The following is a 20,936-nucleotide window of genomic DNA, read 5'->3' as shown; positions in this document are numbered from 1 at the left end:
CGCAAAACGTTTCCTCATTAGACACATAACATTACACGTCTTTCGATTTACTATATGGATCAATTTTTTTACGTTTTCGTTCATTTCACCTTGTTTCAATGAAAGAAATTATATTTTCTAAAACTGTGTCGGCTTGTTGAAGCCATGGCCCAGACGACCTTAAGTTAACGCTTTTCTAAATTGATTACAAGCGGTATCAGTAGTTGAAATCTTGTCTTCCATTACTCTCGTTATATTGCCAAAGAAAACTCCCAAATTTGATAACACTCATCAACAAATCCTTTATGTCCACAATCTTACGATTTCAAAGATCATATAGAATGGGCACGTCCAGTTTCTTCGGAATTGCTGTCAAATTTTCAAGTTTAAAATAAGTTCTTGGTAGTGGTACGATTTTTAAAATGGCCGGCTCAATCCTCTTAAATTTTCTTTTAAGTGGGGTGGATTCAGGATTCCGGTGACTATCGCAAAATTCCCCACTAGATTTTGGCATCGATATTTATAGCATTTTCGTTACTACTGGAAAAATTTTGTAAGCCTTAATTGCCCTTTTTTGCCCGTTTTGATGATCATGCAAGATCTTACAAGTTTTACCAATCAAAACTCGGGAGACACAATGGCCCTGGACTTATTGACGTGCTGGGTTTTCATTAAGAGGCCCATATTCATACCCTGCCCAGGTCAATGTGCTGTCTTTTAAGAAGAAAGTTTATTTCACTGAGCTACTCTCCACACAGGAGTATAAATTGGTAACCGTGAAACATCACGGAAACGCACTGCTCTGGACTAGAATCTCGTACAGGCGATAAAAGATTATATATAAAACTACCTGCGTGATAATGTTTGAAATTTCTCTTTATTACCTGTGTGTTCGGGAAAATAGCCACACTTACGTCCTTTTTTCAGTTTTATGCTGTCTTGCTCCCTTCGAAAAGCCCAACCTATCACTAGGTAGTCACGTGCCCAGACCTTCCACGGCAAAGCAGTTATAAGGATCCTTCATTTCAGTTACTGCTACACGGTAGAGTCTGGGTACGAGATTACTCGTGAGGTGTTTTTATTTTAAAGGGCATGTAAACCCAAAAAACGTTCATTTTCTTTTCACATAGATGTTTAGTAAATATATCAAGTACACCAAAGGTACCATTCGTTTATTCTCAAAAGTCCATTTTCACTTTGTAAAAGCTCTTCCAAATTCGAAACATTCGCCATCTTGAATGGCGCCATCTTTCCTGTGACGTCAAGGGTGGACCCTTAAAAGTCTCGTTTTACAATCGCGTGAGGCACGAAGGAGTCTTTTCTACAGCCGTTGTTTGCTGGTCTCGTCATGATTTTTTTACTTACAGTTTGCTTCAATATAATCAATTTTTCGTAATGGTGAAGCGTTGTGCCGTCCAGTTTTGTACTGATTCAAACAAAACTGGGCATACAATGCAAATATTTCCAAATGACGCAAATTTGGAAATGACGCAAAATGAAGCGACAATTTGTGAAATTTGTTCAAGTGAAAATAGCCGATTTCGTCGAGCCGTTCGAACGTTCTGTTGTTTGTAGCAGTCATTTTTCTTCCTGGTGCTGTACCGACGATTCAGGCCTCACCAGAAGCAAATTATTCGGAAGACGAAAAACAACCCATACAGTCGGCAGACGACGAGGATTCGGAAGTGGCTGACCAAACTGAGAAAGAAGTTGAGCTCTTCAAAAGTTAGAGGTCAACAGAGAAAGTACAAAATCGATTTACATGAGAACGTTTCGTTAATTAAACAACAATAGCTTTATTGGTTCTCTAAAAACAACTTTTTTCTCATCTAATGAAAGATTATGGGGAAGCCAGCGCTGAGCCCGTAAAAGACACTGACATGTCTGAACCTTTGCCTGAATTCGAAACACGTATCAAAGAAAGAGAATTCAATTCGTTGATATCAGTGTGTAATAACGTGATCTGGAATTTTGTCGGTTCTATACAAAGAATTCTATACAGGATCCCATAATCAACCCTTATGTTCGATAAGAAAATACATGCCAGCCCCACTTAGTGCTTCCTTTGAGAAACCCTGCAGAGAAACAGCAGAATTTGTGTCGCGGTTTTCACAGCAGTGAAAATACATTCAAAGGTCAGTAGGACAATATTCATCATTTTGAGTACAACTTAAAAGATCCTGATTTCAGCTTGCAAAACTATCTTTTCAATATTTCAAATCGAAGCAAACACAAACAGGGTTGGATAATTATGAAGGCCACACAAGGAAATGTACATGATACAACTTGTTTATCGATGGAAATGCTTCTGAGATGAAGGATATTGTTTACCGCACAAGATAGCACAGCGACCCTAAAGTGTTTGCCGAGATATCCCCAACACCAACGAACAAGCTATCTGTAGGCAATTTAGCGAAATTTCCTGCCAGGAAAGAAGCGAAAAACAACTAGCTCTAGTACTGTATTATTAAATCAATGGCAGAAACAACTCAAGCAAATCGATCTCAAAATGTAACAAAACAGATGAAACAGAAAATATTTAGCTCAGTCGTTTCCGGTGTGATTATCTGTGCTTTGCTGCTGCCTGTAAGCGTACTTGGCCGTCTCCAGCACCCAGAAATCGAGGCAAATTGACTGAAAACCTGGATGCTCAGTGATACAACTTATCTGGGTTTCAGGCCATTTTGCCACAATTGCCCGATTTCCGTACAACAAACACTTTCATGAGTTGTCGGCATTGGTTGACAAGTTCCACACTCGCACTTTTGATAATTTTATATAAAACACTCTCAGAAGCTCAAGTTTAAAAAATTCTGTTGCATTCCTTTAGATTGTACCCTCGCTTTATTGCATTTTCATGTTAAATACAAATAAATCACAGAGTAAATTAAATACCAGTCTGAGTTTCCGAGACGGTCGCATCGCTGTCGACATGTTCTGTACTGTCTTCGTGCGGATCGCTTCGGTGAACCCTACGCGGCTCATATTGTTAAGGACGTGGCCCAGACTCTCCTGAAGATTCTGGATTATCCCCAGCGCTGTCATGTACTAAGCTTAAGGCATTCGAGTCGCTATCTTCTGAAAAAACATCTTCCGAACTACCGCTACTTACACGAACTCCCACACCAGTTCTACTGGGGAATATGTGTTGCGCAATATTTTGGTTCCACCGCTTACGTCACGACTTCTCGCTATTGTTTTTACCGGAAATGGAATTTCAGTTGAAAATGCCGATTTTCTCCTAAAATAAGTCGAATTGGACAAAACTAATTTCAAATTCGTTTTCTACGCCACTTTTTACATAGTATAAGAAAAACATGTATTTTTGGGTTTACATGCCCTTTAAGGTACATGAGAGGGATATCAAACATGGCACATTCCGACTTAGAATGGCCTCAAGGTAGAAATTGGGTTCGCTGTGCTTAGTAAGCCCTGAGGGTTGAAGTCTTCAAAAAGTGAAAGTGAAACTGAGTTTAATCCAGAAAAGGTTATTTTGAGCGAGTACATGATGCACCCCTCAGTTTATGCGTTAATTGACAACAGTTTCCTAAAATATATAGCCGTAATTCACTCCAATAAGCATCATACCAACTCTTTCTTTAGATGGCAAAAAATTTCCTGCCGTGGATATAATCACTATGGACCTTAATTAGTCAGTTTTATCCTTTTTGAGTTGAAACCTTGATTCCCCCGAATACTTTCCCAACCGATTCGAAGAACGGATCGAAAAATGTCCTGACACAAAGCCCGAAGATCTTGCCCAGACATTGTAGCTCAATAATGTACGCTCTCAGACAAGGCATTATGCACCATATGTAGTCAAAACTGAGGCAGGCGAAGTATATACCACAAAGTACCGCAGTTGGAACACCAAGGACGGCTGTAATAATTCGATAGCACCAGTATTTGGTGTTGACAAACGCTTTGAAGCTCGTGCGCCAAACTCCATCGATACTGTGAGTGCCTCCGGGTTCCGCGAAAACATCTTGGAAGAATACCTAAATGAACGAGAGAGCCGAGAATGCAGATATCAGAAGGTTCGGTTAATAATTGGTCGGGTAATTTAGTATTATCAACTAAGTTGATAACGTAAATCAGCCACCATAAAGAGTTTCAAAGCTGAAGTTTCGAGCGTTAGCCCTTCTTTGGAGAGAACGAATAATTGGTTGGATCGCCACTGGCAAGTCTCGTCTTACCTTCACGTGGTCGTTCATGGCTGCTGGATCTCTGTCTTCAATGTTCATCTGATGTCCATGCTGTGCTGCGCGTTCGGTCCCGCGAATTTCAACTTGAACCTCGCGGAGTTCATCTGTCGATGACATTTTAATGCTGCTGTTTTAACTGATTGTGAAAAGCCTCTTTTAAGCGTAAAGAAAAAACAATATGATATTATAACAAAGAAAACAAAAAGCTGCACTGCACGGTAGGATAGTCGGCAGACCACGTGCGCAGGTAATTAGGAGCGCAATCTCATTGGTCAATTCTCGCAGTGTCAGTTCTTATTTTAAAGCTGCTATAAAGCTGTTGAGCCTTTTTTCTCTAAAGTGATTACAATGCAACTTCTCCTCACAGTTTCAAGACCTTACCTGGAGAACAGGTTAGGCGAATTATAAGCTTGATATAGTAATTTCGATGATAAAACAAATTTTCCTAACTTACAAAAAAGAAATTTAGGGAAGTTAAAGGGGAGATCTAACAATCAGGCCCTGGTTGTTCAAAGCTGGGTTAAGGTAACCCAGGGTTAGTGTGAAATTTGATTTCAGGTCTGAAAACTTTAAGAGAAAATTCAGTTCAAATCTTTTTGCTTGCAATTTGATCATTGGATGTTCTAAAAAGAATAGTGAAAACTTTCCCCAAAAGACTTTTGAACAAAGAAATAAAGAAAGCTGGATTAAAATTTAACCCTGGGTTAGAGCTAATCGGCCTTTGAACAACTGGGCCCAGCTGATCTTAAGAGGTATAGACATCAAAACACATTCATAAACAGTGCCATGCAGTGCTGTTATGTATCAGAGAAGATCTTCCTTTTTAGTGTTTTTAATCTTTCAATAAGCGATCATGGCGACAGCCCTCTGCATTTTGTAATGGATACTAGACGAGATGATAGCAAAAAAAGAGAATTGAGATCAGAATTCCAGTACAATTTTCAATTCACTTTATGAAAGATTTTTCGTACTCGCTAACTCTCATATCTTTACTTATTTAGTTCTATGTTATTTTATAATAACATCCTGTATATCACAACTTGTCTTAGAAGAATTCTCCTTGAATAAGTTTCAAGAGTTTATCAGCTAAATTGATTATCCCCTGGTGCACGATATCCTTACACTCACAAAACTCATGGTGACGCCACCACTTTTTTAAAACCCTACAAAACAATATTCCTCTTAAAATTTTAAAAATTATCCTGAATCATTTATTTGCAAGAAAAAATAATAACAAAAGTTTTTTTGCAGAGCACCAGCTGCTCCACATGTAAACAGGTGACCCTACAAGAAGCTACCAGTTTTCTGCGGGTGAAAAAAGAACACGAAATAAGGAGTGATTAGCATGAAAAGCTCAACTCTCCAAAGGATCATCTTTCACAACTCACGGCTGGATCTCTTTGTATATGAATAAGCCGAATCTAAGCATGAAATGATAAAAGCAAAAGCGTTTTTGCAGAGCACTAGCTTCTCCACATGTGAACAGGTGACCCGAATAGAAGCTACCAGTTTTCTGCGGGTGAAAAAAGAAACAGGAAATTAGGAGTAATTCCGATGAAAAGCTCACCTCTCCTAAGGATCATCTTTTATAACTTACGGCTAGATCTCTTTGTATATAAATAAGCCGAATCTCTATTCATGATATCCATAATGCGATGCACTTTAGTTCGGAAGACGGATTTCAGATACTAACTTGAGAGAGACTTAGCAGCTTCATTTTTTTTCATAATTAGATAAAAATAAATGTTATTTTGACCAGTGGATGTTACAAATAAGGAAATTATGCAAACAGCTTAAGTTCAAATAAAGAAACAGATAACAAACCCTGAACAAAATCAGGCTCCTACGATTTTCGAACTTTTTTTCCCCACAGCACTAGTTGAATTGCTTCAATAAGTCTCATATGTCTAATGAAACAAGAATTTGAATCATTTTTATGTTTTGAAATGTTTACAACATTTTTCTCATATTTTGAAACATTCACATTTTATTAATAGCTTATCTTTTTTTCTTGGCTCTATACAACCCTTCTGCATAAAGCCCTTGGCTGAAAGATTTTTCTTTTAGAATCTCGAACTGTGCCCGAAATAACGCGAAGAGTAATGAGTAAATATTTCTTCGCCCTGAGGTGCGTTTCATTCTTTAGGAGGTTACAGTTTTTTTGCCTCTCGGTTCTCTAAAACATATCAAGAGGAAAATTGTCTCTTGTCTTATTACCCTTTTCAATTAGAACTGAAACGATATTTGATCGTTGTGACAATAATTCAATGATCACATATGAAGCGATTCTACGATTTTTGCCGAGACAGACGGTACGTCTGTAAGAATATCATGTGTCTCGCGCTTGCGCAGTATACTTACACGACGCCTCGAACCTCCAACACCATATTGAAATTATAAGTGCTGATTTCTCGTTGCATTAAGTGTCGTCATTTTAATTGTGCGATCACGTGAGACGTTTGGATCCTACAGACAGTTGTTCTTCCACTGAGTTGGATTTTTTTGCATGATGCTACAAAGGATTTTCATTCTCGAAAAGGATATTGCGAAATAAAATTCACAAGGCAACTTGGCAGGGCTCCAGCGATAACGACAATATTTTGTTTCCTCTTCTTTTAGACAGAACAAGGGTTGCTAAGCACTGAGTTTATTTCAGGAATAGTCTAACATGCTTAATTATCATAACGGCAGAGATTCAAACTGCAACTTGAACATAATTGTTGACTATTGGTCAACTTTTTAAAACAACTTAGTGTAGATTACTTTTGAGCAGGTGAAAGTCATCTTTGTGCGTCAAACTAATAAATTATTCGTTTACTCATATTCGTGATAAACACGATCAAATTATTGATATCTATCGAAACTATGCAGAAAGAATCAAGCCTGAAAGCCTGTAGAATCCTGAGCTAAGAGTGAAAATCTTGTTTTTGGATAAAACGCATTGGTAGTGGATATAGTTATCCGGTGTCGTATTTTACGACACAGCTGTTGAGTCATACGCACTCAAAGTTGGAAACTTTCGATCGACTGAAAACTTTCAAGTCGTCAAACACCGAATTAAACAGCGCCAAAAGTCATAAGGATTTAAAAGAAAACGCGTGTCTTCGCTTTTCGACGTGGGAATCGCCTTCTTTGTTGCTATTTCAGCTTTTTACTCAAATTGAAAAAGAGTAGGACATCTTTAACATGTGTGCACATCAAGAAGCTTCCAGCGATCTTCACGCGGCACTACGCAACAGATGCACAGAGACTGTAGTAACGGAGAGTTCAATCACCGGCTGCTTGATTATAGCGGGATTTCTATCCGGTTTAATTGTGTGCTCAGCGATCTACAGAAATGTAAGATTGCGGTACACCATTCACATATATATTTTATCGTATGCAATTATCGATTTGGTGACATCGCTTCTCGTTATGCCATTCACACTCGCCGCTCTTATCAATGGCGAATGGGTCTCTTCCGAGTCCGCTTGCCAGTTTCAAGGCTATGCTATCTCGGTACTAGGCATTTTCACTGTCCTTACCATGACTCTGACCGCTTTTGACAGATATATGGCCAGTTCACGCCTAAGTCAATATTGGACATTCTTCAAACAAAGGCACATCTGTTTTGTCCTTGCCGTTTTCTGGCTTTTTTCCTCCGCAATTCCATTATCCTCTACCTTGGATCGCAACGACTTTGTTTTTCACCCCGGTTATGGCGTTTGTAGAACCGAAGCCAAAAACGAAACTTATCTTCGGGCGTCGATTTTGAAAATAGTCATCTTTATTGTACCTTCTGTTGTCATCGCTATATGTTTCTGCCGAGCGAAATTAAATATTCAGCGGAGATTCAAAGATCCGAAACTTTGGGCTCAAGAAGGGCGAATGGAAAATTTAAATGCTTGGAAAGACGAAGAAAACAAAACAAAACTTCTAGCTGCTTTTATACTAGGAACTCTTTTTTTCTGGGTTCCTGGTTACGCTTGCGACGTTGCCGACGCATTCACAAACGAAAAGTGTCTCCCGCGCTCAATCTATTTGTTAAGCACGTTTCTTTTCAACGTCTCTCATTGCGTGAAACCGCTAATTATTGCGGCCATAGATGGAGACTTTGCCACGGAATTTAAAAGAATCCTCAAATTTCGCAAAATCAGGAGAGTTGTCGACGTAAATGTGCAAGGAAACAAGCTTGGAGGAGATCCAAAGTTTATGCCGGAAACCAGGAAGTATTATTGCCAAACGGAAGAAGATGATGATGCAAATTTGACTAAGGCGAACGAGTCCAGTGTGTGAACACGAGATAAACTGAACGTTCTGCCAAAGTGGAGCAGCAACTGCATTTACTCCGGCTTTACTTATCTTACAGAAATGATTAATATGCAATTCATCCATTATTCAGAAAACAAGAATTTGAGAATTGACCAAATTATCACTTATAGAGTTTGTCTTGACACAACGAATCCTCTAAATCACTGTGCGAGGAACTTTTTGGATGCTATAAGAGAGAATTGAAAATCATGTCAGAAGATTTAAAGAAGTTAACATATTAAGTTCTTGGCAAGCAAAAAAAAAACCAGTTAATTTACATTTCAAAGTAAATTTTCCAAAGTGAGATAATCATTAGTTGTAGCAGTTTGTACATACAGATGTGAACATTTTGAAGCTGTATAGAGGCCTTTCAACAGCTACTTAATGATGTAAAATAATCTGAGATGAATTGTTATACTAATGATACGTGAGCTTGTTGTCTGTAAAAGCCTCAGTTTTAAACGGGATTAATTTCCCAATTTTTTCTCTGACGCCTATTTATACTTGAAGGGGAGTCAGTAAAGAAGGGAAAATCAAATGAACCGTCCTCGAAACCCATCAAATCACACAATGAAAACGGAAGCTAAAGAAACTTTATATATCTGACATCCAGTAAAGGATTTTGAGATTAAAGGTCATCATTATGAGCTTTATTTTTTCGTCGTTCGCTTGAATCAAGCCGAGATCGACCGTAGCAAATTAATCACCTCTATCTGCGTTTCAAGAAACTGACGTCAAGCAGCCTCGATATGGGTTACTTGCCTGTGGTAAAACACTTGTAGTCAGATACATTAAAACAAGTTGACTTTCTACTTATTGGACCGTAGGTTTTAATGTTCAATGTGAAGAAAATCGCTCCCCGCAGCTCACGTGAAAATATTGTGTCCAACAAAAAACACAAGCGAAGAACGCAGTTACAGAGCTATTGCTGCGTGGTATTAAAACTGGTTTTTTCCCCACCAACGCTATTGCTCTCCGACGTCATAAATTCGTTTGTTCTTGACTCGATTAATTCTGTATCTCATAAATATTTCAAAATTGAGTTAATTGATCGCCGCCTGTCCTCGGTGTGTTATTCTGCTTGGATTTTTGAAAACTCGTCTGAAGATTACTACGGAAAATAATAAAACAGAAAAAGAGAACACAAAACAATGCTTTCCACATTTGACCTTCTTCGACATAAAGTGAAATATTAATATCCTCCATCATTTTCCCACTCAACCCTTAAACTCTCGGAGGTGATTAACATGTTAATTTTCCCTATAATATCCACGAACTATCCATCAAATAGGTAATAATAATACGCAAACTTATGAAGTAGAAGTTGCTTTATTGATCTAACACCAAGTTCTCTTCACAAGGAAATGTGTAGCACCTCGAGGGGAGGATTAAAAATCAGATCTTAAAAGTTAAAGGGTTAAAACTGAACTTAATGCACTCACTGCATATCAGCTTTCATCAGGACATTATCACGAGTGCGAGAGATTAACAAGTGTTTGTTTTCATGACTTACGAACCTCCTATGTTCCTGATTTTTATCTCTTACCACGAAGAGTCAATGATAGCAACGAAAAGAAACCAAAGGCGTTTTATGAAACGTCTCTCAGAAGGTTGAGATTATTTCGCTTTCCCCAACCCCTACCGTCAATTCTAACTCCAAATCAAACATGGCCGGTTTAATCTCCCTGTCTGTACACACACGCGATGCAACATGCGTGATCTAATCAATTGTCAATCGCGTTTAGAGACCTTGACCTCGACATTGGGTTTGACATGAACACTTTGGCGGACACTCAAGTTTTTTTTCCTAATTCAATATGACAAATCAGTGTTGTCTGTTTTCCTTAGGCTTTTCAAAATATTTATTTACAGCAAAATATTTTATTTCATTTGATACGTTCATTAAATTTTAAGTTACGGACCTTGGATTTTAACCTCTTTATCGGAAAAGGATTTTTTATAGAATTCTTTCTTGTCCTTGCCGTGCCTAGGCAGGCATGATCTGAGACCTCTTGTTTATGGCGTGATGATAGTTGTTTTGAATAATGTCATTGAAATGTCAGGCGTCAATATGGTGGATGTAGTTAAGCGTTTACCCGATTTATTCTCGGTTTATCAGGAAAGTTGGCGTTGGAAACTTCACTCGTGGCACTGTCGACTGTCTCCAAATGACAGCTTTAAAGATAGTTCAAAAATAGCATTCTGTTATGATATCATTTTACCAATACAATCCGCTAAAGAAGTCACTGTTTTCCCGGAGGATAAGAAAAATAAATAAGCGATCTAAAAATAAACTTTTCAACAAGAACGCTGTATCATCAATCTATAGAAGTTGCCTATTTTGGGGACTACTTGGGGACTATTCAGCCTTGCGGTAGATCAGGGGTAAAAATTGTAGGCGTGGCAATGGCGTGGCAAGAATGACAAATGCTCAGCGGTCCTGCCCAAAAATAGCTCTTTCCAGTGTAACCTGGCCTTCTGAACGAGTCTTTTGATAATGGCGGCCTCAGACGGTGATATTTCTGACGCCGAATTGCGCCGCCAACTTAAGGCTTTAGGTGAAGAGCCAGGGCCTATTACACCCTCTACCAAGAGCTTGCTACTTCGTAAATTAAAAAGGTTACAGAATGAACGAGGAAGCAACGCGACGCCTCCGAAAAAGTCCTCTCCCAAACGATCGACTATCGCCCGCAGGTCGATACCCGCAACGAGAAATCAAAGTCCGTCGCGTAAGTTGATCGGCTTTTCTAGTGACGAGGAAGACGCAGGACCAATTCATTCAAGTAGTTTAGTTGATGATAGCAGGGCTAGGCGTGGAGAAGAAACGTCGTTTAGTAACGTTTCCCAGAGACGCAGCCGGTCGAGGTCGATTGCTCCATCAAGGAGGAACAATTTGAGGTCGCGCGTAACGACCGTCATCGATCAGGGTAGCATTGCTGTGAACACGTTAGATTCCACGGATGGTATTGATGGAGAATTTTCAGATTTCGATGCGCAAAGCTATCAAAGACCAGGAGGTCGAGTTGTTGGTTCAACTGACTATTCTCGTCCACCCGTCTCGACAAAACGCGGAAGATCTCAAGACGAAAGTGAAGGATTAGAAACTACGCTTTCATCCACCAATGGCAGCAACAAACATTTCTCTTCTACCGAATCTAAACTAAGCTCTTCACTTCAAGAGAGACATACTGGAGCCAAACGTGCGAAGAATAGCTCCTCTTGGTCATCAATTGCTAAGATCTTACTCCTAATAAGTGCTATTTGCATTCCTCTTTTGTTGTATGCGACCTTCAAGGGCCACTCAAGCGAACAAATGATCCTTGCAGACTTAGGTGAGAATATCGTCGTAATATCGCCTTTTCGGTTTTGTTTTATCATCTAATCAACCAATCGTATCTTGTGCATTCAAGTATTGTAGCAAGTTATCTACCACTCGTTAGAGATCAATGTATTTCATTTCGAAGTGTACACACTTCTTAATCGTTGAAAAAACGATGCTCTAATTTTAGACCTTTTGCTGTAATTGTGGTTTTTATTTATGAATTAGTTTAGTCACTGACTTATGTGATAAGACTTGCTGTCTTCATTTCTCTTCCTTAGCGAAACTCACAGTTTGCCAAGGGAATAATTCACTGGATAAATATGGGAATAAACCCAAGGTAACAACGATTATGTGATATACAAAATGATAATTGCTCGTGAGTTTGATCTGTTATCGACTTGTTAATTAATATAGCATAATATATTTGTCACTGCAGCTATTTTTACCCCAATGTTACCTACATTTGAACGTTGACAACATAATTTCTCAGTGGAATTCAAACTTAATTGAAGTGTTCAACTTCACATTTAGTTATTAATAGTCTCCATTATTTTAGGTAGGTCCCCAAGGGTGCACATAATTAAATGATTATTTTGTTTGTGAAGTTTTAATGACTGGTGTGATGTGTTAAATATCTTGTCAGGTTTTTGAGGTAAAAGAAAAAAAATCACTATTTCGAACAGACTCTGCGCACAGTGTTTGTGATAAATGACAACATCTCTTTTTGGTTGATGAAAAAGCTCAAATTTACCTTCCTTTTTAACCTTTTAACTCTGAAGATCTGATTAATGTTTCTCTCAGCTAGCTGCTACATATTTCCTTGTAAATTATTGATGAAAATTTGGTGTAAGGTGAAGATAACAACTATCACTTGATAAATTTGAATGTTCTCGTAACCTGTTTACTGGATAGTGTAATGAATGTTGTAGAGAGAAGTTCCATGTTAATCACTTTTGAGAGTTGAAGGTAAATCTGGTTATACTCTATGTTTTTAGTTTATGTTTTTAATTTTTATTATTCACTCCAATTTCATGTAATTACTTTATAGCATCCTGATTGTATAACATTAACCAATATCAGCAAGGGATATGTAGACTTTCTGTACAAAAGACTTATTATCAGAGCAGGTGAGAGAACTTAAGATATTTTAGAGATGAGTGATAGGTAAGCTGTAGTTGCTGCTAGCAAGCTGGGCTCTGTGTTAAAAGTTTTAGCACTCAAGTTGTCCCAAGTGAGTGTGTTTTGTTTTCAGGTTATTACTTAAGGCTCTTTGTTCTCTTTTCAACCACGAGTATGAATGGGTTCCAAAATCTTGGAAGGGAAACTACAGGAATTTCAGGGGATCGCCTACATCAGAGAGGATTAACGTTTTGGGCTCAGTTTTGCAAAGGGTGGATAATGCTATCTAACACATAAATCCCTATCCAGCGGAGACATGTTAAAAAAAGGTTCAGGGGTATCCACTAGATAGAGTTTCAGGCAGTAAATAGCATTATCCACCCTTGGAATAACCATGGCAAGGAGAGTATAGTACAGTATTCCAGTGCTCCAGGGAGTACATTCCAGTAAAGCCTTCCATGTAACTAGAAAAACTGTTGACTTTATTTCAGGAAAGTCAATTGTAGGAGAATTTTAAATAGTATTTTATTTTTCCTTTTAGGTTTATTTGAATGTGGAGATCCAAGTGTGAAGAGTAGAAATATCTCATTTGGAGAGTTACAAAAACAAATAAAACAGGATAATGTAAGTAAATATCAATTTTTACAAGATATTTTTGCCAAGTCATTAGACTGGTAGTTAATATTTTTTTTATGTGAGGCAATAAATATGTGTTGATGATGAAAATTTTTCACATTGTTCAAGGAATTTCCTCTACCACAGTTGAAAGAACAGTTTTTATATTGTAGAGGAAGGGCCTGAATAAATTGAAACCAAGAACATGTTTAAATTATGAAAACCAACACTAGTTTATTTGTTTCTGTGTTGTGGTATAGAATTCTCAAGTAAAAAACCCATGTTACTTTTGCATTTTGAGGATGCAGTATTGGGAGAGTCATTAGTTCTGCGAGGTTTTTTTACCATCAGAATTTGCAAGCAAACTTCAGAAGTAAGCACTTATGTCAGAGGCTCACTGCTTAAAGAAAGTCACTGCTCATTGAACTCAGTGCTTTGCCAATTCTTGCTTTGACTATTTTACAGCCTTTACGAAATCCAGATGATCAGATTCAAATCCTTCACACAGCACTACAGCTGATTCTTGATAACCCTGATTGGAAATTAAGGTAGTGTGACATAATGGCATGTGGTGGTTTTTGTTGAAGTTCTGAACTGGGAAAGCCCCAAAACAAGTTTGAAAGCCCAAGGGGAATGTAGATGACAAAATTGAGAAACCTTTCTGTGGTCTCGACAAGCATTTTCACTTTTCCTTGTAGCTGACAATGTCTTTAACATTTCTTCATCGGTTTCCTATCCTAAAGGGCAGACAAAGAGGATCAAATCTATAACCCTTTAAATCTTAAGATCTTATTTTAAATTCTCCTCTCTAGCTGCTACACATTTCCTCGTAAATAAGTCATGAGAATTTGGTGTGAGATCAAGACTATTAACTTCTACCTGATAAATTTGAGTATTCTAATTACATGTTGGCTGGAAAATGTGTGGATGTTATAAGGAGAATTTACATGTTAGTCACCTATGGGAGTTAAAGGGTTAAGGTCAAAACTACTTCAAACTACTGAGTTTCATTTGTTATTTCCTTTGTTTATAGAGTATGCTGATTACCAGAAACAAAATTCAATGTAGTCATAAATCATTTGAATCAGAAATTCAATTTTAAGTACAGTATTTACATCAAAATGCTTTTGAAAGAGATATCAAATAAAGTTTGCTGTAAATTCTTAAACTGTTACTGAACACTGACATCTAATTTTTGAAGTCAGTGCTGTAACATGTCATTTTTACAAGGCTGGGTTTCATAGTTCCTGAGAAACATATATTCTAATATTTTTAAATGTTCAATTGTGCTCCCAAAAGTGCTTGTTTATTGCTGTAATCAACTTATGAACACTATTTAAGTGGTAGCAAAAAAAGCTGAAAAAAAAATTCATGCATTTACAGGTAGTTATTTCTTTTCAGGCTGTATTTTCACTACTGTCTAAAATAATTAGTGTTCTTAATGGCAATGATCTCTCTTATCTTCTTTTATTAATCTGCAGGTCAAATATATATCATTTATGTATTCATGGTCATTGTGTATAATGTATTGTATGATTTCATTAGGTTGTTTAACAATATAAGTGAGAGAGCACCTAATGTCAAAAGTGTGGCCTGGATCGATACGTCAGTCTCTGCAAAACCTATATTTTGTCGCATCAAAGAAGCAGTATCGCACTTGGCATATCTCTCTCTCTTGATCAGTGTTGGTAAGTAAGTTTAAACTAACTGTAAAAGTTGGTAGATCCAGACATTTCAAATGCCACAGAGAGTATTTTCTTCTGAGACCAATTTCTTGGGGCAGGTCTTAAAGTGTTATTACTATATTTTATGTTGATATTTGTTAAGATGGGAATTGCTTTCAAATTTGATTAATACTCTGCTCAGTGATTTCAAGAAAAGCTAATGGTAAGCCAAGAAGGTGCAATGGAGTCTAGCATTAAATAAAAGAGCTTTGACAGTTCTCCTTTGGCCCCTATAGCATGGATGTCTAGTTTATGCTACAAGTGATGGCAAGACTCCCAAGCAGATGTTGAGTTTCTTTCTTTTTATGGTAAACAATCTTACAGGGTTAGTGGCTCAATGAAATATGTTTGTGCCTTTTCAAAAGCAAGCATAATGACTTCAGACATTTCATGGACATTCTCATGGAAATGGCCACATTGAACTAACTTTCATGCTGAGTTTCTCTTGTTAAAAGTCACCCTGTGCTTTGTTTTTGTCTCTAGCCATTGGAGGGTTGATGATTGCATATTTTATTGTGCGACAAAGATGGAGAAGAGAGGAAGAAGAGACCAGACTGATGTACCAGTTTGTGGAAAAAATCATTGGTGGGTGCAAGGTTTTTAGTGTTGAGTTTTTATTTTCTGATAATTTAGGCTTTGAGGCTTTTTTATACACTTTCATTTCCCTGAAAGACAGTATTTTTGTAGTTTAAGGGATTTAGTTTCTTGAGTTGTTATTTTTCTTTGAAATATGGCACATGCTTACCAGCATGCCAGTTTGATGTTTAAAACATTTTAATGTATCTCCACAATGCTGGTAAACGTGTTTGTGTTTCGAGTTTTGGGTAGCATCTCAAAAATTCCACGAATACCTTTGTCATGTTCATGAAAATGGAGCTCAACTTAAAGGCATAGGAAAATAAGTGTATTTAATTATATAGTTGGCAGTGCCCATGGGCAATATGAAATGAATACTGGGTTCTGATTGGCTACCTGAGCAAGCTAGACGGGCCCATCTGGCTCACTTGCAATTGTCTGCATTGATTCCACGCAAAGAAAAAAAAGTTTTGTGGAGCAGACCTAGAAAGTTCATAACTTTTGGACAATGTCTGAGATGGAGCAAAAGGGACTAAAGATGAGCAAAACAAATGAAGCATAGAGGATTCTCGCAAATTTGGAAGCTACAAATGCAGAAAAGAACTTGGCCAATATTCAGTCATCTCTACATCATGCTTGGTCAATAATGCTTATTTACAAGATTAAATGAAACCACTTCTCACTGGTTTTTCCCCCAGATTTGCTGCATTCACATATAATTGTCTCTTGTTCAGCAAAGTTGAATCTTTCCTTTAACTGTTCACAAATGAGCTCAATTTTTCCATTTTAAGACATTTTACGGGAGCACCACGAGGCAAGCAAAACTGAGAAGAATTTGCTGCCATATCTTCCAATTCCTCATGTTAGGGACATGTTAATTCCTCCTACTGAAAGGTTAGCCAACAAACAATTTAATTTACTTGCAGTCACATAGTTGCTTTGTTGAATGGTGTACTGAAGGACTCAGACACTTTTTGTAGTTTTGAGTGTTGGCCCAGTGGCTTGTTTTGCACTTTGGGAATTTTAAAGTACCTTCATTGTTCTTCCACAGTCACCTAATGGCTGACTGTGACACCCTTTGAGAGGTCTGGGTTCAAGACTTGTGCAAGTCATTGTGTTGTGTTCTTGGGCCAAACACTTCTTTTTTCCACAGTGCCTATATCTGCTCAGGAGTGTAAATGGGTACTGGCAAATTGCCTGATGAAACGCTTGGGGGCAATAATATTCCTTGTTGCTTTTTGTTATGTAAATCAGTATAAGCTTAGGCTGTATGGGCCATTTAGCATGAGCACAGACAACCTAACTTTTACTTGGCTGTTGTTCTGATATAGAATCCATTTTTTTTTTCTTTTTCATTTTGAACAGACAGAAGAAGTTTAAAGCATGGACTAGAGCAGTGAGGTTTCTGAGTGCAAACGAATCACGCATCCGTGTGGAAAGTCAACGGATAGCTGGAGAGGATTTTGAAGTTTGGCGGTGGATCCACATTGCTACACCTAAACCTCACAGCCCCAAACTGTCACTTTCGGTAAGTGTATTTCCTCTGCAGAAATGCAATTTTTTAAATTTGATAGAGGCAGTGATTACATTATATCAATGTGACTACTTTAAGAAACTTTTGACACCCTCTCGACTAATCTGATGTAAGATTGTAAACAACCTCAACTTTCACCCTCTTTGTTTCTTGGGCAGTCTGGTAGTTTTCACTTTAACTAGTAACTTTTATCATTTCCTTGTGATATTTTGTTTTGCTGTGACTACATGTATATGGCGGAAAAGGACACTAATTTGATATTTACAACTGAATTTTCAAACCTAATAGAGGAGGTTCTTGAGCTTGACCTGGTTCAGCTGTAAGGAAAAACTCTATCTAGAGTGCTGAACTGATAGTTTACAATTACTATCCTACAGGGCACAAAACGCGGCAAATATTGGCAAGGACAAGGTGATTTAGATATTTCAGTTTTGTTTCTAGTCGCTACTTGTTTCCTTTAATTTGATATTACAGACTATTGACCCTTAAACCCTTGAGAGTGATAAGGATGCAGTTTCTCCTTATATTCTCATGGCTGAATCACTTATTAAAGTCATGAGATTAAATGAAAAGATGGCTGTGACTGTGACAGTGAAATCTCTGATTTCTCTTTTTTGTTTAACCCTTTAACTCCCAGACATGATTATGATATTTGTACAATATCTTACAAGCAAGTAATGAGAATACCTAAACTTATCAGGTACAAGTTTTTATCTAGATCTAAAACCAAACACTTGACACTAATTCACAAAGAAATGTGTAGTAAGTGTAGGGAGAATTTAGAATTACATCTTGGGAGTTAAAGGGTTAAGAAATGATTTGCTCGAATGCCAATGTGACGGGATCCTTTTTTAGTTATTTAACATCATTTTGCAGCATTTGAAAACTTCCAGTCTGCTGTTAATCCTCCTGTGATCAGTCCAACACCCTGTTTGAAAATAAGGAACATGTTTGATCCAGATGTGTAAGTACAACATTAACAATTACAGTTGTGTTATAATTATACGTTGTGGTTGTGTAGAGTAGGATCTTTCTTTTTTTATGTTATTACTGCATTAGGTTGTCATTTCGTCACAAGATCATGTTTTTCTTCCATTTCATGGTAACCAAATATTTTCTATTTGAAGTTGTTGAGTTATGAAATTTCTCTATTAAGATTTTATGTTCAATAAAAGTATCTTCAGTAAATCATTTCCCATGCTGCATGTAAAAAGTGATGTGTAATCAACAAGGGTTTTCACCAACGAAGAAGAATTGGTGGAGTTAGGTTTCAAAATTCCAATTTCTCACTTCTCATTTGTGCCTAAAAATTTCAGTAGATATATTACAAGGGGACTGGTCCCTTACCCCATTAACCCTTGTAAGAGTGACCGGCATCTAATTTCTCCCAACCATAATACTGCTGAATCATTCGGTAGGATCATGAGAATAAAGGAAATGATCACCAACCCAACAACCTTTGATTGTCAAACGAATTCTCCTCTTCAATACCAAAGGAAATGTGTAAGGAATAGTATGGAGAATATGGATACTGATGTTAGGGTGTTGAGAGTTAATTTGAATAAAACGAGGGGCTAGACGCTCCACACTACCCTCCCCAAATTTCTCCATGATCTCATCTTTTACCTGTTCTGATCGCATGTTGACTGTTGTAGCGAAACTGAAGATGGCTGGCATGTGATGATTGAAGATGCCATTTTAGAAAAGTGCATTGAGAATGGAGCAGGTGTTGTTCACATAGCAGTGGATAAGAGTTCCAGCGAGGTACGATACATTTTTTTACCTTCGTAATTTTTGTGTTGTTCTTCTTCCTATGTTTCCTATTATTGCCGCGAACTGTGACTAACATTTGAATTATGAACCTTTAATCCAAAATCCGTCACGAAGGCTTTGAGGAAACTCTCAAAACATTTTACATTGTTTAACCTAGCATCGAGACCAAGAAAATCGAAAAAATAAACGTGATAAAGAGGTTTAAACTCGGTACCGCGCATGCACAAAAACTTAAATGTCCCGTATGGGTAACCAAGCGACGGCTGGGCGTCGACCAGCCGCAACACCCATCTTGACTCGTGAAATACATGGTTATGGTTTGTACCGGTATATTTCTTTCAGGGATGTGTGTATGTTAAGTGTGACACACACAGTTCAGCAGGCCTGGCCTTTCGAAGTCTCCACGGATGTTGGTTTGATGGTAAGGTTTTGCAGAGTTTAATTTTAGAATTTAGTTCAGTCTCTTTTTGGTGCCTATACCATAGGAATCAGAAGGATTTACTTTTGATCAAATTAGTCCTTATCGAGAGGTTGTAAACGGATCGGTTGGATGAACTTTCTCATTTGTCACTGGAATTCCGAATAAAGAAAACGCGACATTTACTGAGAGTTAATTATTTTCCCGCTAACGGTGGGTTCAATCTTTGATTTGCAGGTCGTCTTGTTGCCGTCAAGTATCTCACTTTGAAGCGCTACCATCAGCGTTTCCCTGTGGCTCTGGAAGCCACCGAACGACTGAACCCCTCTGGATCTTCTCCTTCCTCTCTGGTAACGTTTGATCCTGACGAAGCTGAAGATGAAGAAGATATTAATGATTCAGATATCGAAGCATACTGAACTTTAGTTTCCTGCCACCCTCGTCAATTTACTCTGGTAAAATCGGTCGCTTAAATTGACCGTTCCCATCTTGATTGGGAACGGATACAAATGAAAAGAAAAGTGATACTAGTCGTTGCACCTCTTGATATAACCTGCAGAACGGGCGAAATTGTCTTTCCTTGTCCAGGCACGCGGAGGCAAACTTGAAGGGCGAGGCATGCGTGATCGGAAGGAGTCATTTTTCTCGAGCTCCTTCTGTTACGCTTGGCCAGCGCTCGCTTTGAGTTTATTTCTGCTCACCTGAATAAGAAAAACCGTACAATCTGCGGTTCTGCGGGCAAATCTTTATTTAGGTGTACGAGTTTCTCTATCGTAGAAGTTGTATTGAAAGGAAATATTTCTCCATTACTAGCGCAGTGCGTCTCTGAGACAGCCACGGATGGTCAAATACACAAAAAAAAATCGGTATTCTTTAAGGGAAGGTTCTTTTACCATAAGCACAATTTTATAGTGAATTGACAGCAGTGCTTGCTAGCAATATTTAAATCCTCTGATAAATGGTGATTAATTCAATTTAAATTGGAGCGTTCGTTTTTTTCAAGTACATCTTTGTAGTGTAGCGTGCGAATAATTCGTATATTTTTGAATTGAGATTATTGTTTTTGCTGTTGTAGCACGCGAGCACAACTATGTATTGTAACGTGATAATGTACTTAATATTCAAAGTTTTGGTGACAGAGTCTTCTCTGGTAGTTTTTTTAAATCTCTTTGAAACCCTCACCGCGATTCCTGTCAACTTAAAGTAGGGAGTTGGTATGATTATTTTTCCAGGAAAGATTACTTTTATCTAAATAGGAGAAGGTTTGATACCCGACTTCAATAGTTCTGTAATCCTCACGTCTTCTTCTTCCCAAAAACGTCGTCTCACTTAATGGCCTGTGATTCAAATTAAAGGTTGGTCAAGTCCAAACAGAAGACAC

The 20,936-nt window shown here is 37.9% G+C and overlaps 3 protein-coding genes across 6 annotated transcripts; 2 read left to right on the top strand and 1 right to left on the bottom strand.

Annotated features, from left to right (window-relative positions):
- Nucleotides 1-837: 837 nt before the first annotated feature.
- On the bottom strand, nucleotides 838-4,307 carry LOC113684757 (caveolin-1). 3 transcript variants are annotated; one of them, XR_016182113.1, is made up of 3 exons: nucleotides 4,176-4,307; nucleotides 2,875-3,977; nucleotides 838-2,054 (listed from the first exon to the last, which is right to left on the bottom strand). XR_016182113.1 is itself a non-coding variant. In XM_027202153.2 (2 exons), the coding sequence occupies exons 1-2, from the start codon at nucleotides 4,299-4,301 to the stop codon at nucleotides 3,639-3,641; spliced, it is 465 nt and encodes a 154-aa protein (XP_027057954.2). In that variant the 5' UTR covers nucleotides 4,302-4,307; the 3' UTR covers nucleotides 2,164-3,638. The 3 variants fall into 3 exon arrangements, 1 of the variants encoding a protein (XP_027057954.2); XR_016182112.1 differs by lacking the exon at nucleotides 838-2,054 and adding an exon at nucleotides 2,164-2,401; XM_027202153.2 differs by lacking the exon at nucleotides 838-2,054 and having other exon boundaries at nucleotides 2,164-3,977.
- Nucleotides 4,308-6,914: 2,607 nt separating this feature from the next.
- LOC113684776 (melatonin receptor type 1A-like) lies at nucleotides 6,915-9,285 on the top strand. The gene has a single exon (XM_027202173.2). The coding sequence runs from the start codon at nucleotides 7,371-7,373 to the stop codon at nucleotides 8,457-8,459; it is 1,089 nt and encodes a 362-aa protein (XP_027057974.2). The 5' UTR covers nucleotides 6,915-7,370; the 3' UTR covers nucleotides 8,460-9,285.
- A 1,054-nt stretch (nucleotides 9,286-10,339) lies between these two features.
- LOC113684756 (inner nuclear membrane protein Man1) lies at nucleotides 10,340-20,696 on the top strand. Of its 2 annotated transcripts, XM_089190946.1 has the most exons (14): nucleotides 10,340-11,806; nucleotides 12,075-12,133; nucleotides 12,845-12,923; nucleotides 13,457-13,539; nucleotides 13,996-14,078; nucleotides 15,076-15,218; nucleotides 15,738-15,839; nucleotides 16,622-16,724; nucleotides 17,196-17,358; nucleotides 17,742-17,775; nucleotides 18,241-18,328; nucleotides 19,020-19,128; nucleotides 19,480-19,558; nucleotides 19,793-20,696. In XM_089190946.1, the coding sequence occupies exons 1-14, from the start codon at nucleotides 10,972-10,974 to the stop codon at nucleotides 19,972-19,974; spliced, it is 2,142 nt and encodes a 713-aa protein (XP_089047072.1). In that variant the 5' UTR covers nucleotides 10,340-10,971; the 3' UTR covers nucleotides 19,975-20,696. The 2 variants fall into 2 exon arrangements, with proteins under 2 accessions (XP_089047072.1, XP_089047073.1); XM_089190947.1 differs by lacking the exon at nucleotides 19,480-19,558.
- The last annotated feature ends 240 nt before the right edge of the window (nucleotides 20,697-20,936 follow it).

Source organism: Pocillopora damicornis, chromosome 13 (assembly GCF_964200805.1).
Source record: "Pocillopora damicornis chromosome 13, jaPocDami1.2, whole genome shotgun sequence".
In the NCBI taxonomy this organism is placed as follows: Eukaryota; Metazoa; Cnidaria; class Anthozoa; order Scleractinia; family Pocilloporidae; genus Pocillopora; species Pocillopora damicornis.
This window is presented reverse-complemented; position numbering and strand designations above follow the sequence as displayed.

What these genes read in the sequence shown, in the direction of transcription:
- LOC113684757 (XM_027202153.2), bottom strand. Translation starts at nt 4,301, where the DNA reads ATGTCATCGACAGATGAACTCCGCGAGGTTCAAGTTGAAATTCGCGGG. An exon ending in CCATGAACGACCACGTGAAG is followed by an intron (nt 3,978 to 4,175) that starts GTAAGACGAGAC and finishes TCGTTCATTTAG; the next exon opens with GTATTCTTCCAAGATGTTTT.
- LOC113684756 (XM_089190946.1), top strand. Translation starts at nt 10,972, where the DNA reads ATGGCGGCCTCAGACGGTGATATTTCTGACGCCGAATTGCGCCGCCAA. An exon ending in AATATGGGAATAAACCCAAG is followed by an intron (nt 12,134 to 12,844) that starts GTAACAACGATT and finishes ATTACTTTATAG; the next exon opens with CATCCTGATTGTATAACATT. An exon ending in TTAATTCCTCCTACTGAAAG is followed by an intron (nt 16,725 to 17,195) that starts GTTAGCCAACAA and finishes CATTTTGAACAG; the next exon opens with ACAGAAGAAGTTTAAAGCAT.
- LOC113684776 (XM_027202173.2), top strand. Translation starts at nt 7,371, where the DNA reads ATGTGTGCACATCAAGAAGCTTCCAGCGATCTTCACGCGGCACTACGC.